Genomic DNA, 18576 nt, shown 5'->3' on the forward strand with positions numbered 1-18576 from the left:
TCAATATACCATAGTGACATACAAATTACAGGATGACGGCCAATGATCAGAATACGGCATCTTGTCATGGGTGTCCGTTGTACGTGACAAGGAGTAGGGTTGCCTGTCCAACCTCGTGGGTTTTCCCCGGGTCCTCCGGTTTTCTCCCACTGCTAAAGATCCCTACGCGCAAGCGAATTATTGAAATTAAATGGAACCATGTGTTAGTCCCGAAATGACCTAGTTTGTGTCGAGTGGACGTTAAACCCCATCTCTCTCTCTCTCTCTCTCTCTCTCTCTCTCTCATGGGTGATGTAAGGGAACCACGCCCTGATAAAGAATAATTTATATAACATTTACTGCTATTTTTTTTAAATCGTATTTACGGTTATTACGAATTTGAATTGGCGTTAGAACAACACGTGGCTGTTTTTATAATTTTGCTGATTGCTAGGAATATTGTAGCACGTGGAGAGCGAGCCATTGATTCCGGTCGCCACATCCTACGTACGACCCATCCTACGTATTTATGGTTAAATAACTCTTTTTTATATAACAATATGTCATTTATACCATAAGTTGATTTAGTACACACTACATATAATATATATGTGAATATGTGTGAAACTATTAATTTGCCAAAGATATTAATTAATGAAATATAAAGTCATCTTATTTCTCTATTCCTTGTCTATAAATTTAAAAACAATGTCGCAACTACGATAGTGCTACAAGGTTGGAAAGTCGGTTATGTGTCTTGAAAATGCATGTCCATTTAGATCACTGTTTGATAAACGAAGTCTTGAATGGATGATTTGAACTTTTCTTTTTCCAATATTGTAATAAGAAGGTACCAAGTGATCATGTTTTGAGAGTTTTTGTTTAAAAATGAATAACGTATGTGAATTACGTAAAGAAAGATTTAGATTTTTCTAAAGTCGTGTAGTTAGTTGAAGGAAAGAAAGAATTATGCAATAGTATGGAAGGTTTTTGTCATTTCTTGATAAGTAGTTACTTTGTTTTTGTTTAGATTATCATACATGTAATCAGGGGTTAGGTGGTTTATTATTTTATATAAAAATATCAATTTATGTCTTTCGCGACCTTGTTTTAGAGGCAAAATAGTGCTACAATATACAATCATATAACCAGCGCCCGAACGCATCATAATCAACGTTTTGGTAATATTTGGTGCGTCTGTATTGTGTCAAATTATTCGTTCGATCGTTCGTAGACATAACTTCCAAGTGTTTTTGAATCGTAATATATGGAAACCTAAATTTGTAGGTGTTTTGAAACGTTACGGAAACCTAAGCTTGTAGGTGTTTAGAAACGTTATGGAAACCTAAGCTTGTAGGTGTTTAGAAACGTTATGGAAACCTAAGATTGTAGGTGTTTAGAAACGTTATGGAAACCTAAGCTTGTAGGTGTTCTGAACGTAATAAATGGATCGAACAAAGTGGCTATTGTTACGACGAGTCTGTGCCAAGTTTAGAACGAATTCCAAAATGGCTGCCAATCCCCCAACACCAGCTTTGAAAAAGGAGTTGTATTTTCAACGTTTTCAGAACTGAAGGCAGCAATTAAGAGATGGGAAGGGTTAAGGTTAGGGTTAGGACTATTTTTTACGACTATTCAGTTTTTTAACTTCGCCGATGGAGGGCTGTAAAAGCATCGTCGTAACAATAGCCTGAGGACTATTTTTACGACTCGTCGTAACAATAGCCACTGCCTAAATGGAAACCTAAGCTTGTTGGTGTTTAGAGACGTTATTGAAACCTAAGCTTGTGCGTGTTTTGAAACGTTATGGAAACCTAATAAACCTAATTATGTTTTGAAACGTAATAACTGAAACCCAATATTTGTACGTGTTTTGAAACGTAGTAGTCTAAATGGAGACAAAACAAAAGATTGCGATACATTTAACGGTGGTATTAAAATGTCATTAGGATAAGAGTAGTAATAATATTGAAAGTAATTTGTACCACGTGTAAGTCCCAATGGGATGTCTAGATTAATGGCAAGATAACAGGTAATGATATTTTAGTGTGTAATGGACATTAAACAGTATTAAAAATAGATGTTTATAATATTAATATATACCTGTAGGATATAATATGAAACGAAATGGATTTTTTCGTCCTGTTTTTCGGTATCGATTAGGCTAATGAAGACGAACATACACCATGTCGTGTGATATCTCATCTTTGGGTTGGAAATGGAATGGAATGGGGTTTAACGTCCTACTGTTCTGCTCCTAAACTGGGCTAATGAAGACGGGCATACGCCATACAGTGTGCTATGAGAGAAATTTTGCCCGGATATCGGCACTACGACCTACTCTTATATCGAATTCCAACTGTCAAGGGTTCTTTTACGCACTCGCCAATGTGTATACGGGACCTCGGGTTTTCTTGGCATGAGAATATGTATCTTGAATGAAGCAATATCCACAAATTGTATAATAATAAACATGAGAATTTGTATCTTAGGTGAAGCAATATCCGCAAATTGTATAATAATAAACACGAGTACAAATCTATTATTATTATTGGGGAATTCGACGCTAAATTATTAGCGTGGTTGTTTTTTGGTGACATCAAAATTAGTACGATGTAAGTATAGTATTCATACTCATTCATTAGATGACGTCACTTGCTCATTATTATCTTGTGATAGTACTAATTAACTTCGTTTCATCAAGGGTTATTGTCCGATGAAAATAAATGAATTATACGCAACTTCGCTTTTTTTTAAACTATATTTTATTCAATAAGAAAAGGATTGGGGAACAGGCTAGGCCTATTATCACCCCTCTCCTTTCAACAAAACAATATAATTACAATTAGTTTACTTATATACATGTATATAGTCCAAACTATTCATATTGTCTTATTAATTAATACAATTGTGCAAGTATACAATAATATTTTACAAATAAAAGGTCAATTGATATACATAATGACTATTTTGGTTTAAGGCCTGAAAGTGTACAAATATGTAAACAGAATCTAGAGATGGTAATGATAAATGACGATTACAGTATTTAAAATCTATTACTTAATTCTAAAAAGTTTAGCACCTCAGTAAATATTAATTTATTTTGTTCAAGTGATATATCCGTAGAGCCATACAATAGAAATTTTGTGTTGGTGTATTCTGTTGGTAATGTTTTTTTATGGTTGTATTACGTGCATCTGAATATAAGGGACATATCAGCAGAAAGTGATAAGGATCTTCAAAATTGTGTCCACATCGGCAGATTGTAGCACCATGGGTCTTTCTGTCTGACGTGGAGAGCGGGCGAGAAAACCGGTCGCCACATCCTACATACGACCCATGCATCTTTTCTTACTACATATTTCTGTAGCCTTGTGAACGTCTAGAATTTGTCTCTAGCTGTCTTTACTTCTGCTTCACGTTGTGTATTTACTTCTTACAGTTTCTTAAGACGTTTGTCTTACCAGGAATAACAATGCAACAGTTTGTTTCTACATTTTATATATATAAAGCTGAATACAGGTACACAAGCATAGCACAAATTACAATACTATATAGCTAAAACCACTTCTCCACCCTATCCAGCCGCTCGGCTGTCTAGGAACTCAGATGTACCCTCGATCGCTGGAATCTAATGCAAGTCTGACTTACAGGGTTCCCCGGTTTCTTTTAAAGGTAAATGAATATCATGCACAATAAAGCGTGATCATGGCCCTGAACTTGTGTAATTAACAAAATGATTGGTTACTTTAAATCAAATGATGCAATACGAATAATTCCACTCACGTGTAATTCTGGTGGTAAATAATTGACATATGTTTTCGATAAAGAGCTCTTTTTTATATGTCAACTGTCAATTACAGACTAAGTTGATTTAGTACACACTATATATAATATATATGTGAATATGTTTGAAATTACTAACTTGCCAAAGATATTAATTAATGAAATATAAAGGCATCTTATTTCTCTATTCCTTGTCTATAAATTTAAAAACAATGTCGCAACTACGATAGTGCTACAAGGTTGGAAAGTCGGTTATGTGTCTTGAAAATGCATGTCCATTTAGATCACTGTTTGATAAACGAAGTCTTGAATGGATGATTTGAACTTTTCTTTTTCCAATATTGTAATAAGAAGGTACCAAGTGATCATGTTTTGAGAGTTTTTGTTTAAAAATGAATAACGTATGTGAATTACGTAAAGAAAGATTTAGATTGTTCTAAAGTCGTGTAGTTAGTTGAAGGAAAGAAAGAATTATGAAATAGTATGGAAGGTTTTTGTCATTTCTTAATAAGTAGTTACTTTGTTTTTGTTTAGATTATCATACATGTAATCAGGGGTTAGGTGGTTTATTATTTTATATAAAAATATCAATTTATGTCTTTCGCGACCTTGTTTTAGAGGCAAAATAGGGGGGAGTTGGATGGCTGAATGGTTAGCGTGCGCGCGCTGTATCATAAAGCCTGTCATTGAGTCAACTGGCGTGGTTTCGAATCCCCGGTTATACGTGGCAAGGAGTAGGGTCGCCTGTCCAACCTCGTGGGTTTTCTCCGGGTCCTCCGGTTTCCTCCCACTGCTAAAGACCCCTACGCGCAAGCGAATTATGGAAATAAAATTGAACCATATGTTAGTCCCGAAATGACCTAGTTTGTGTCGAGTGGACGTTAAACCCCATTTCTCTCTCTCAAACACATGTACGATTTATGTACGGTGTATAACTCCTTAAAGGTCCACTCCTATTTTTGGAACCTTAAAATAGATAAAATTGGTTCTAAAAGCACATATTAAAGTATGTAAACTGATTTATATTTACTTTTTGAAAAAAAAATATTGTAATTTCTTATCAATTGGGTTCGGTGAAATACGTGAGCAGGTCAAATTGAATGGCAGTCATTTACGCCTGCTTGGTCCATTCTACATGTATTTTAAAGTATTATTTTTTCGTTTGTGAATCAGCCTTTACTAATTACTTTCACCATGTGTTGTAGGATATGTTTATATGTGTTCATTACAAAATGGCATCCGAAACCATAGAATACACGACTCGTGTACTGATTATAAAATGTTCGAGGTGTGTTAAATATTGTATATTAGGATGCTATAGTTTCACAGCAAGATAATAACATAAATATTGATTGAAATTGATCAGTATTGAATTCTAATTCGTGTTTTTAATTTCGAATATTATGGAAAATATTGAGTTAGAGACTTAGCTCCTTTAAGCAGCACCTCGTCTTTCTGCCGAATTCAGCAAAAAAACCGACCTAACAAAATAAAAGAGAGAGAGGGAGAGAGAGAGAGAGAGAGAGAGAGAGAGAGAGAGAGAGAGAGTTTAACGTCCATTCGACACAAACTAGGTCATTTTGGGACTGCTATATAGTTCAATTTAATTTCAATAATTCGCATGCCCGTAGGGGTCTTTAGCAACGGGAGCAAACCGGAGGACCTGGAGAAAACCCACGAGGTTGGACAGGCTTCCCTACTCCCTGTCACGTACTAGCGGGCAATCGAAACCACGCCAAATGACCCCATGACAGACCTCATGATTTCACGCACACGCGTTAAACCACTAGACCACCGAATTCGCCCTAGACTAATTAATACGAGAATGTATAGTGTATATTGCTGTATGATGCTACTATATATTATCTATAATATAAATACAATATATGTCTCGTGGTTCCCCCTTGTCACTGATGCAGGACGGAGGGCCTGACAAGGACAGCTGCCTAGTCCTTCGGATAAGACGAAAAACCGAGGTCCCGTGTATACATTGGAATGCACGTAAAAGATCCCTTGGCAGTTGGAATTCGATATAAGAGTAGGCGATAGTGCCGCTTCCCGGGCAAAATTTCCCTCATAGCACACTGTATGGCGTATGCCCGTCTTCATTTAGCCCAGTATAGGAGCAGAACAGTAGGACGTTAAACCCCATTTCATTTCATTTCATTTACCATATATTTCTAATATTTGTTTAATGTATTTATATTTATTTATATCAAGGTCTATAAGCTTTGGAGATGAAATGAAATGAAATGGTGTTTAACGTTCTACTGTGCTATAAACTTCTGCCTTTTCCCTAATCCGATTTTATAACGTCCATAATATTATCTACAACAACAAAATGACCTTCGAATTTTCTAAGAGAAATGAACTGCCTTAATGTAAACTATTTTGATCAGATGTTTCGCCTACTATTCTACGAATGTCAACTGTCTACAGAGCAGAGTTGATTAACCTACCTTCGTATAATAGATGTATTTAAAATACAGATGTGACGTCATCCTTTGATGTTGGCGTACCATTATTTCCAATAACGTACGGGCAACTTGCCAATCGTACATTATCTATACTAGATGACATATTGGACTCGCCTGACGTATTTTATTGAAAAGCACGTGTAGGATAGTGTCTGTATTTTAAGTTGATTAATTGTCTCGAGCTAAAGACATTGTGTAATATATTGAAACAACACGAGGCGTTATATATTACTTAATGTCTCGCTGTCGACCATTATACCATGTATACCTGGACCACGGCGACCTGTTTATCGATAATGAACTCTAGTACAATGTAATCATGTGTTGTATTGTCAATTGATAATTAGAACCATAACTATCATATTCACATAACCATCTGTCAACAGCTGATTTACACGGGGGCTCAGTGAGTAGGACGTTGGCTTGCTAACCTGGAGGTCCCGTTTCGATCCCTGCGTTCACCGAGAAAGTTCATCGGGATATTCTGGCGTGGTTCCCACATGTCAGGGACAACGTATAGTCGTTCGGATGGGACGACAAATCAAGGTCCAGTGTGCACTTAAAAGATCAGCAATGGGCAGATTTAGCTCTTGCATAATGTATGTTTAACTTTAAAGAAAATAGGTAACCTATGTAGATTATACAATATGGGAGTAATATGTAATGAAAATTTGGCTGGAGTTATTAACCTAAATGTGTGGGGGGGGCGTGTGCGTTGTGATAAGGAGCAGGGTCGCATGTCCAACCTCGTGGGTTTTTTCTCAGGGTCCTCCGGTTTCCTCCCACTGCTAAAGACCCCTTCGCACAAGCGAATTATTGAAATAAAATTGAATCTTATGTTAGTCCCGAAATAACCTAGTTTGTGTCGAGTAGACGTTACCCCCTCTCTCTCTCTCTCTTAACCAAACTGCGTTAGGAACATCAGAGATCAAAGAATTAAAATTATATATCTATGATTAAAGTTTGAGTTGCTTTGTCTGTAGAATCAACTTATTGTGGGTCACTTGCTGTTTAGATCCCATCCCATGTTTTAATTTTTACTCTTATCTTAAAATAGCCATATAAAGCGAACAAACGTTGTAATTAATCAGATACTCACGTTTGTTTTTTTACACCAATCTTAAAATAAACATTTGATGAGAACCTGCTTTTTAAGAAGTTTTGTAATTAATTGAAATATAGAGAGAGTTATATATAACGAATAACGAATAACCCACCCTTTGATGTAATATCGTGATAGGACTTGAAAGATATAAAAACTAAATAAATAATATCGTCATTTATTAAGAAATGAAATGAAATGAAATGGGGTTTAACGTCCTACTCTTCTGCACCTAACCTGGGCTAATGAAGACAGGCATACGCCATACAGTGTGCTATGAGGGAAATTTTGCCCGGGCAGCGTCACTATCGCCTACTCTTATATCGAATTCCAACTGTCAGGGGATCTTTTACGTGCATTCCAATATATACACGGGACCTCGGGTTTTCGTCTCATCTGAAGGACTAGACAGCTGTCCTTGTCAGGCCCTCGGTCCTGCATCACTGACAAGGGGGAACCACGCCGGAAAATCTGGATGAACTTTCTCGGCCAAAGCAGGGATCGAACACCTTACCTCCAGGCTAGCGAGCCAGCGCCTTACTCACCCTTAGAGAGAGAGAGAGAGAGAGAGAGAGAGAGAGAGAAATGGGGTTTAACGTCCACTCGACACAAACTAGGTCATTTCGGGACTAACATATGGTTTAATTTTATTTACATAATTCGCTTGCGCGTAGGGGTCTTTAGCTGTGGGAGGAAAACGGAAGACCCGGAGAAAACCCACGAGGTTGGACAGGCGACCCTACTCCTTGTCACGTACAACCGGGGATTGGAAACCACGCCAGTCGACTCAATGAAAGACTTTATGATACAGCGCGCGCACGCTAACCATTCAGCCACCCAACCCCTCTTACCCACCCTTAGAACAGTTTCTAAGCCGCTGTTGGTTGTTATATTCACAGATTATTTACAGGTATTTGAGATCTAGAAATTGACACAAATGGGTCGCAACGCGTATAATAATGTAATATGAATTTATATAAACAGGGCCCTGTTTCTCGAAATCTTAACTAAAGATAAATTCCCAATTCTAGTAGATACTTCAATTTTGATTGGCTAAGCACTAAAATCAATCTAATATTATCCAATCAAATTACTAAAATTTGGATTTCTTGAAACAGGCCCCTGATTTACAATCAATCATTTCCGTTTTTATATAATTTCTAATCAGTTATGTTCGGCGAAATACGCCAGAAGTCTCAATCGAATGGCAATCTCTAGCGTCTGGTTATTGAAGTCTACACCGATAATATTTATTGCGCATGCTCTCCAGATAAGAATATGAGGTCACCGTTTGACATGACTTGTGGAATATGTCTAGCCTCGTTCTTCGACTCCCTTGTTACAAATGGCGCTGAAACGCATTATAGTACAGATGAGTAAAGATTTGTTCTTCGAGTCCCTTGTTACAAATGGCGCCGAAACGCATGCATGGTACACGATTCGTGTACCAATGGTAAAATGTTTAGGAAAAGACAGGTTAATAGCTGGAGATTTTAGATTCTGCTTAATGCGCGTCTTTAAATGTTATATAAACTATTATTATTTAGACATTTATTAACATGACAAGCCTATAATCAACTCTCTAGACCATCGGATGGCAGAGATTTAAATGGATTAGAACACCCGCTAGATATAACAATAAAATGGACAGTACAGGGGCTACGATAATAAACAATGTAAACACTATATCTCCAAAACTCATAATTTCGCTTAGAAAAAAGTACTTTGAATGGTATTTTCAATATATTAAACATACATTATACAATAGCTAAATCTGTCTATTGCAGGTCTTTCTTTAGGTCTGAAATTTTATCTAAGTTATTAATTAGACGTTTATTATCTTATCCAGACCATAATCAACTCTCGATGTCATCGCTAGACTGCGATATTTACTGGATAAGATCATATTTGCTGCTAAACTTTCATTCATGATTCAACCATGAAGTGGATAATCGAGACTTAAGTAATGATGATCGGGGCTAGGCCGAAAATTCAATCGCTAAATTCTCATATTTGCTGCTAAACTTTCATTCATGATTCAACCATGAAGTGGATAATCGAGACTTAAGTAATGATGATCGGGGCTAGGCCGAAAATTCAATCGCTAAATTCTCGGTTGAGAGTGGATCAATTTGAGTGAAATTTTCAGCAAATTCCCTTTACATTATCTAGTTTTAAACTATTATAGTGAGAACTGTCAGCTCATCATCAAATCTCTCATAATGTATCTTTAATTTTGCATTATCTATTTTATGGCAATATCTGACAGCTCTTTAACTAAATCTTACATAAATCATCTTTAACCGACCAGGTGTGTTCTTGGAGACCTCTATCCATAAAGCATTAAGCTATCAAACAGCGAATCTATTTAGAGAAATGATTTAGAGAAATTTTAACGAAATGCCAAATCAACCATTCCAGGGGATTATATGGGTTCGGTGAGTGCATGGATTCAAGTCTTCCATTGAGAGAGAGAGAGAAATGGGGTTTGATGTCCACTCGACACAAACTAGGTCATTTCGGGACTAACATATGGTTTAATTTTATTTACATAATTCGCTTGCGCGTAGGGGTCTTTAGCAGTGGGAGGAAACCGGAGAACCCGGAGAAAACCCACGAGGTTGGACAGGCGACCCTACTCCTTGCCACGTACAACCGGGGATTCGAAACCACGCCAGTCGACTCAATGACAGACTTTATGATACAGCGCGCGCACGCTAACCATTCAGCCATCCAACCCCCCTCTTCCATTGAGTATAACGTGTATGAATATAACTTAAAAATATGAAATTGTACCTTTAAGCCGTTGTAGAATTGATATAACTAAATCTTACATAAATCATCTTTAACGGACCTGATGTGTTCTCGGAGAATTCTATCCATAAAGCATTAAGCTATCAGACAGTGGGTCTATTTGTTATATATCGGTTTCCACCAGTATCGGTCGAATATCATATCCGGAGAATGTACCTTTTAGAGATTTTTTTTTATGTCTTTGCATCCATTTCTTTGACGTCCGTCCATTATGTGAATTGGAAAAGAAAACTAAGTACGGTCGTATTAAAAGAGGTCGTCATCGTTACTGTCTTGGAATTGTGAGGTCATGAAGAGTCCCGGGAAGAACGATCTAAGTCACTTTTTCAACGAACCTCAGTTAATGGCGCCATCTGGTAGCAAATTGTATAAGCTTTCTGTGGAACAATCAATTTCAGGTAAAAACGAGTCACATCGAACCAAGAACCTTCTGAAAAATGGCCTCCCGGACAAATACTAGTCCATCGTACCCTTTATTTCACCTTAATTTGGCTGGAAAGTGGAAGTCAGTTGTTGTACTGGTAATTATGATTCGTATTAAACATCATTTTGAAATTTTAATTAAACTCACTCGTTGTTCTGTTCACGTCGTTCAAAAGTCTGTTTTGCCTTTTATGCGAAAAGACAAAAATGTGACATAGATCGTTCTTCCCCTGGACTCTTCATATACAATTATTCCTAGTTAGTATGCAGGCACCTCATTCACTGGGCCATCGTGGACTCCATATCTTTCATGAACCTCTAATTGATTTAAGCCAAGTCCGGACATGAATTGAAATGAAATGGGGTTTAACGTCCGGAATAACGAAAACGGGCATACCTCGTACAGTTTGCTGAGGGAAATTATGTCCAGATATTCGTGAAAACATAGGGCTTACTTTGTCTTCGAGTTTCAACTGTCAAGTGATTTTTGTGTGTGTTTTTGAGCCCACATTAACGTGTATACGGGGGGGGGGGGAGTCCCTTTTTTTGTCCCATCCGAACGACTAGACGCTGTATGTTTCCGATGTTGGTACTTTGTATAATTTAAAAGAAAGCTTTTAAGCATATTTAGTCGGTGTCTTGCTGATGTCGTTTCAAATTAACGAGTTCAGTATTCATGAGCCCCATTTGAGCAGCAAAGTAGGACGTTAAACCCCATTTTATTCTTTAAAATTTACTGCGGTAAATATTCCAGGAAAAGATGTCATAAAGTGATCCTTATAAGACATAGAAATAGATTTTACTAAAAATAAACTTCTGAATTTTATTAACATGCTACGTTTCAATCCACATACAGGTATCGTTATCAAGCAAATAATTTAAGTGTGTTTATTATTTTTTGTTATAAAGTGATTTGTATATTTTCAGGTGAAAGACAGGTGTGTGTTGTTAGAATTCTCTGATTAAAGGTGTGTGTTGTTTATAGGTAATTACATAACAAGACGTGAAACCAGGTATATTGATCTGGTGTCGGCTAGTAGCCGCCTGATCTACCTGAGTTGAAGGCACAACGACGGTAATTATTGAAACATAGCACGACGAACTCTTCAGTCGTGATTCAACTAGAATACTGTGGCAGCACTTTCAACTAATGGATAACTTTGTAAAGATTTAAACTGTTAGCTATATGTAGCTTTTAGTTTAACTTAAGTTAAGAACAATCTTGTGTGACTTAAGTTAAGAACAATCTAGCGTAACTTAAGTAAAAGAACATTCTTGCGTGACTTAAGTAAAAGAACAATCTGGCGTAACTTAAGTAAAAAAACAATCTGGCGTAACTTAAGTAAAAGAACAATCTTGTGTAACTTAAGTAAATATGTGAACAACCTTGTGTAACTTAAGTAAATATGTGAACAATCTGGTAAAACTTAAGTAATGAACAATCTTGTATAACTTAAGTTAATATATGAACAATCGTGTGTGACTCAAGTAAATATATGAACAATCCGGTGTAACTTACGTTGATATATGAACAATTTAGTGTGACTTAAGTTAATATATGAAAAATCCGGTGTAACTTATGTTGATATATGAACAATCTAGTGTAATATATGAAACATCCGGTGTAACTTACGTTGATATATGAACAATCTTGTTTAACTTTATGGTGTTCACTATAGAGTGCATAAAAAAAGTTAAAATAAGATGAAATAAGAAAGTCGTTCAACAAGAAAAATATAACTTGGAATTCAGAAGCCATAGCTTATTGTTAAAGTCACATTTGAAGATTATAATGTGGTGAACAATAATGTGATGAAAAATAATGCTTTAGAGACATTTTATCGAAATGTCAAATCAACCATTCCATGTGTTAAAATATTCAACGATTGAAGGCAGGGAATTTTGAGGGTCCGGTGTGTGCATGGATTCAAGTCTTCCATTGAGTGTAACGTGTATGGATAGCTGGGTATATTAATATGATGGGAAACAGAACACGTCCTTTATATCGCTCATCCTGGACAATACAACACAAATATTAAGACAAAGATTCCGAGACGATATTTTGAGAAACCATTAATTCAGAACTACATAACTACTTAGCTTGATAACGTTGAGAGAATACTCTACGAAACGTCGCCTTAAATACACTAGTAGCTGTTTTCCATAAGTATGTGTTTTGTTGTTACTCTATCCAGTTACTAAATGCCATTTAAAGAACATACATAACTCAAGTATCCATCACAGGGAACATTAAGCCGCTGTAGAATTGATGTGATTAAGAAATAGTATTTTGAGAAACCCTTAATTTAGAACTCCTGACACAGGACATTAAGCCGATGTGATACAAATAAAAAAATTGATTAAGGGACAATGTTTGGATGAACCCTTTTTTAAGAATTGTGTAAAGTCTTCAAATCGGCGTAAAAATACGTAACTGATATTGATATAATGCACGATCATGTTTCGTCCGTGACATAAATCCCGTTCAGAATTCAGATGACAAAAAGTGATCTATCGACAAAAGACATGGATAAATGATTGATTTCTATTCGAGTTTCTTTAGTCCAAATATCACCGCCATGTTTCATAAACATTATTAATGAGTCTGCCACTAAAACAGTATTAATCACATATTATGTGTCTGAAATATTAGTTTAGTTATCTCGTTTGGTCGATATGCGTTCAAACCCGTTGGATTATATTATATGTATAAACTAAGCCATGGCTGATAAATTGTTAAAGCAGAAGAAGAGTTTGGGGGGAACTGTTATGGGCTTATTGGCTGAAAAAGCGCGAGAGAAGTCGATCCCGAATATCCCGGAGGATGAGAGGGTCACGTTAAATGTTGGAGGCGTAAAACATGAAACAACGTTTGAAACGTTGCTGAAAAAACCCGGGACGCGATTACATAATGTCGCGCTTGTTGCGAAACGGAAGGGATTAAAGGAGATTTATTTTGATCGGCATCCGGCCCTCTTCGGTCATATTTTGAACTATTATCGTACGGACTCGCTGCATGTTCCGACTGATGTCTGTGGGCCGATGTTAAAGGACGAACTGAAATATTGGGAAATCGATGAGAATCAGATAGAACAGTGTTGTTGGGTGACTTATTGTCATTATGAAGATACGTTAGAGATGCTGAGGAAGTTTGAAGCCGATCATAGTTTGAGATTTGAGGATAAATACCGGGAGGACGAGAACTTGTGGCAGAAGACGAAACCTAAAGTCTGGAAGTGGTTACAGGATCCATATTCCTCAAAGGGTGCCTTGGTAAGTACAAGACTTTTGTTTCTCAACTTGGCAGATCCAGTTATGTCCTTCCTATGACAGGCCCTTCTCGGCAGTTCTATCCTTCCCATGACAGACCCGTCACGCGAGTTCATATAATATACATACTAATAAAATAGACTGCTTCGTCCAATTACGAGAGAGAGAGAGAGATGAGGTTTAACGTCCACTCGACACAAACTAGGTCATTTCGGGCCTATTTCAATAATTTGCTTGTGCGCAGGGGTCTTTGGCAGTGGGGAGGAAACCAGAGGACCCGGAGAAAATCCACGAGTTTGGACGGCGATCCTACTTTTTGTCACGTACAACCGGGGAATCGAAACCATGCCACTTGACTCAGTGACAGACCTTACAATAACCATTCGGCCACCCAACCCCTCTCTTCGAAAGAAAATGGTAGGCTTTGCCAATTCATATACGATCGCCATGGCACTGGGGATGCTTGTTCCTTTGACAATTGCGGCATAGATTTTTGATATGACGTCACAATCGAGTCTATTTCATCAAGGCTTTTTGGAAAAATTCACTACAAATTTCAGTGATTAACCCTCTGTAGCTACAGCATATATATATATATATATTATTAACCCCTTGTACTTACAAGATATACCTATTAGTATTATTGAGTATCAATACATTATGTACTCTCTCTCTCTCTTTCTCTCTCTCTCTCTCTCTCTCTCTCGCTCTCTCTCCTTAGCAAAGGGTTTATTGACTAATTAATTCATGTTTTATTTATTTGTAGACGTATGCTGTATTATCGCTGTGTGTGGTTACCTGTTCGATCACGGTGTTTATTCTGGAGACATTACCTTACTTCGGTTCACTCACCATCCACGCCAAACGTAAAAACATTACCTTAACGTCAAGCGACCTGCGGAAAGACTTGGATATATTTCACGACATCAGTCCAAATGACGTATTAATCATCATCGACAACACGTGTAACTTTTTCTTTTTTCTGGAATTCCTGGTGAAGTTTGCCACGACTCCCGATAAACTTCGGTTCCTAGGACAACCGTTGTCCGTGATAGAATTGCTATGTCTTATTCCCTACTATATCGCCATTACAGTGGTATTCGTACATAGCGATCCCATCACCGTGTTCGAAATAATCAGAATCCTATTAGCATCCAGGGTTCTGCGAATTTTCAGGATTTTTGTATTGATGAAACATTTCTTGGCGCTGAAGATACTTGTATACACGATGCGCGCGAGTGCCAAAGAGTTACTTCTGCTTGTATTTATCGTTCTTATTGGGATAATAATATTCGCCTGTTTGGAATATTACATGGAAATATTTACTGATATAGACAGTGACTTCGAACACATTCCTCTGGCTTTCTGGTGGGCCTTGATCACCATGACAACAGTCGGATACGGTGATTTACATCCCAAATCTGGATTAGGATATGTGGTTGGAGGTTTGTGTGCCATCAGTGGGGTTCTGGTTATCGCTTTGTCCGTTCCCGTAATCGTCAATAACTTTACCGTGTACTACACGCATGCCCAATCACGCGCCAAATTGAAAGAAAGGCGCCGACGACAAGAAGTAGCCAACCATTGGAGGAAAGGGATGTCCATGATCAGACGTAACACAATCCAAAGAGTAATAGCCAATGGGAGAGGAGCGAAAGTTGGTGTAATTACAGACGAGGGGGAAACCTCAAACGGTCACATTACCAAAGACGACAACTCGGTGGTCTCAGGCAGTATTACACCCGGGGGGAGTGACGCAACGGGTCAAACTTCCACACGGACTATCAGTAAAATTAACCCTTCGGTGATCCCTGAGGTCACGGGAAGTGACGTCACGGGTCGAATACCCACTCGGACTATGAGTAACATTAACGTGCCGCTTTTAGACAATCTAGAAGTCAACAATCAACCTGATGAACTCACGTTGCCGGGAACTCCTGTTTCTAATGGCTCGCCTATAGTAAAACACTCCCTTACCCCACCTTCGGCAAAAAACGGCGACGTTAAGTCTTCGGTGTCGTTCATACAGACATAACTGGCGGGTGTTGTATATAAATTATGGAGCGTTGACTGAATAGAATTTTAATTAATGTATATATATTTATTGACTTCCGCTAGGAGCTTAGCTAAGGGCGTTCCTGTTATTCATTTTATTATTGACAAGCAATGTTTTACCTGGGCTTTGTATTGTTGACATTTCCTTTGAATATATTCCACCGTGGCAAAAACATTGAATTTTTATTTTTAAAAAATGAAGATTATACAGATATTGATATGGATCTTTCGTTACTGAATTCTTTGTATATCTGATTGTATATAATGTATTGATACTGAATAATAGATATATTATCCTGTAAGTCCAAGGGGTTAATAATATATATATCCTGTAGGTACAGAGGATTAATCACTGAAATGTGTAGTGAATTTCTTCAAAAACCATTAATGAAATAGTCTCGATTGTTTGAACAGCACTAACGTAGCGTTTGTGTCGCCAGCACCCGGAGCAAGTCGAGTATTGTCGTATGGAAAAAGGTTAAATAGAAACGTTGCCCAGGCATGTTTAACAGCATTGGGGGGTTCTAGTTGTAGGCCGTTTGGGGAGGGGGGTCCCCGGAGTGCACAAAGAAGAGGGAGAGGGAGAGAGAGATGGGGTTTAACGCCCAATCGACACAAACTAGGTCATTTCGGGACTAACACATGGTTCAATTTTATTTCAACAATTCCCCTGCGCTTAGGTGTCTTTAGCAGTGGGAGGAAACCGGAGGACCCGGAGAAAATCCACGAGGTTGGACAGGCGACCCCACTCCTTGTCACGGATAGCCGAGGAATCGAAACCACGTCAGTGGACTCAATGACAGACCGTATGATACAGCGCGCACGTGCCATGCCAACCATTCGCCCCCCCCCCCACCCTCGGAATCCACAATGACCACTTTATATAAATGAGTATTTTGGGGAACCCTAACCCTAACCGTTTTAAGGGGCATAAAAGGTAAATTGGAACCAAGTTCGGTCTTTTAAAAAGGTTTAGGGTTAGAGGGGATCAGAATTGGAATCACTGAACGAGATTGAAAGCTTTTATTTTAATTTCGTTACAGTACATCAAACGCAGATTTCTGATTTTTAACAAAGCCTTCAATGTCGATAAGAAAGACATTTTTAGGCATTGTGATATTTTTAATATCCAATATATTTAACATGTTACCCAGGACAGGATCTATAATTAATAGTTTTTATATATATATATCGAGGTGTGAATCCACGGTAAACGAAATCAAACAATCAAGATATTTAATTCTCTTTTTTTAAAAACAAAGAATTGACGGTCAATTTTGATTATTTCACTATTTGCAGCACAATACGGTACATCAATTAATCACCGCCTTATTATCGGCAATTAGCACGGTACGATTAGCAGTGCCTAATTTAGACGAACAAACTGATCAACAGTTAAAAAGATACATTATGTTAGATTATATAAAACACAAATTTATATGGAAAACAATCACTGAGTTGAAATAAACCCAGTGATTGTTTTCCATATAAATTTGTGTTTTATATCATATGTTCAGTTACTAAATGCCGTATAAGGATTTTATGTTAGATTAGCTAAAGAGCTGTCAGTTCTCACTTTAATAGTTAAAATCTAGATAATGTAAAGGGAATATGCTGAAAATTTCAGTCAAATTAATCCACTCTGAACCGAGAATTTAGCGATTGAATTTTGGGCCTACTAAAAGTCGGTACGATAAAATACATAGTCTCGATTATCCATTTCTTGATTTAATCATGCATGAACGTAGAGCAGCAAATCGGACCTTAATCCAGTAAATATCACAGGCTAGCGATGACCACGAGAGTTGATTATGGTCTGGATAAGTTAATTAATGTCTAATTAATAATTTAGATAACATTTCGGGCCTAAAGAAAGACCTGGAATAGGCAGATTTAGCTCTTGCGTAATGTATGTTTAATGTTCGCTATGTACAAGCACTGTCTAATGGATATTCTCTACGAAATTGTTATATATTTTACACGTTTTTTAAAGTGTTTTTATAGGTTCTATTTGATACGATCGATTCGTCCCATGTTCATCGTTATCAGCATTGGGTTGGGGTTTTTTTTCTAATTAGTGCAGTAGGTTAACGACAAACGTTTTTTTTTATCTTGATTTGGGAGGAATATAACAACCTGTTTGATATTTAGAAAGATGTCGCTAGGGACGGGGGGGGGGGGAATGAAATGGAGTTTAACGTGCTACTGTTCTGCTCCATCTAGGCTAATGAAGACGGGCATACGCCATACAGTGTGATGTAGGGGAAATTGTGGCCGGACAGCAGCGCCGGACTAACTGCTAAGGGATCTTTTACGTACTGGACCTAAGTTTTCTGTCCCTTGCCAGACCCCCCCTACTGCACTACGGGGGGGGGGGGCATCGGACCCAATACATCAGAATAGGGGCCAGATGTAATTTAATTTTGCGTCAATGGCGACACGGTGGCCCAGTAATTAAAACGGCGCTTGTTCATTCACCAAGGAATTTGGTCATGAATTTTATCATTGTTTGATAATGAGTAATAATGATTAGAGAAGCCTAGTCTAAACTGTGTAGTATTATCACGTTCTATATTGAAATTCATTAGTTTTAATTACCCAACTAATTAGCACCTATATATATACAATAATATATAAAGTGATAATATGACCACCCGCCATTTCCTCATC

At 37.5% G+C, this 18576-nt stretch overlaps 1 protein-coding gene across 1 annotated transcript in view; it reads left to right on the top strand.

The window, feature by feature from the left end:
* LOC126823234 (potassium voltage-gated channel protein Shaw) overlaps window positions 1-16109 on the top strand; it is a 55418-nt gene extending 39309 nt beyond the window's left edge. The window contains exons 2-3 of the mRNA XM_050551936.2: window positions 11509-13854; window positions 14618-16109. Coding sequence (XP_050407893.1) covers window positions 13303-13854; window positions 14618-15886 — 1821 coding nt within the window. The 5' untranslated portion in view covers window positions 11509-13302 and the 3' untranslated portion in view covers window positions 15887-16109. The remainder of the gene's footprint in view (window positions 1-11508; window positions 13855-14617) is intronic.
* Window positions 16110-18576: the final 2467 nt, after the last annotated feature.

The sequence above is a fragment of the Patella vulgata genome, chromosome 6, assembly GCF_932274485.2.
Source record: "Patella vulgata chromosome 6, xgPatVulg1.2, whole genome shotgun sequence".
Lineage (NCBI taxonomy): Eukaryota > Metazoa > Mollusca > Gastropoda > Patellidae > Patella > Patella vulgata.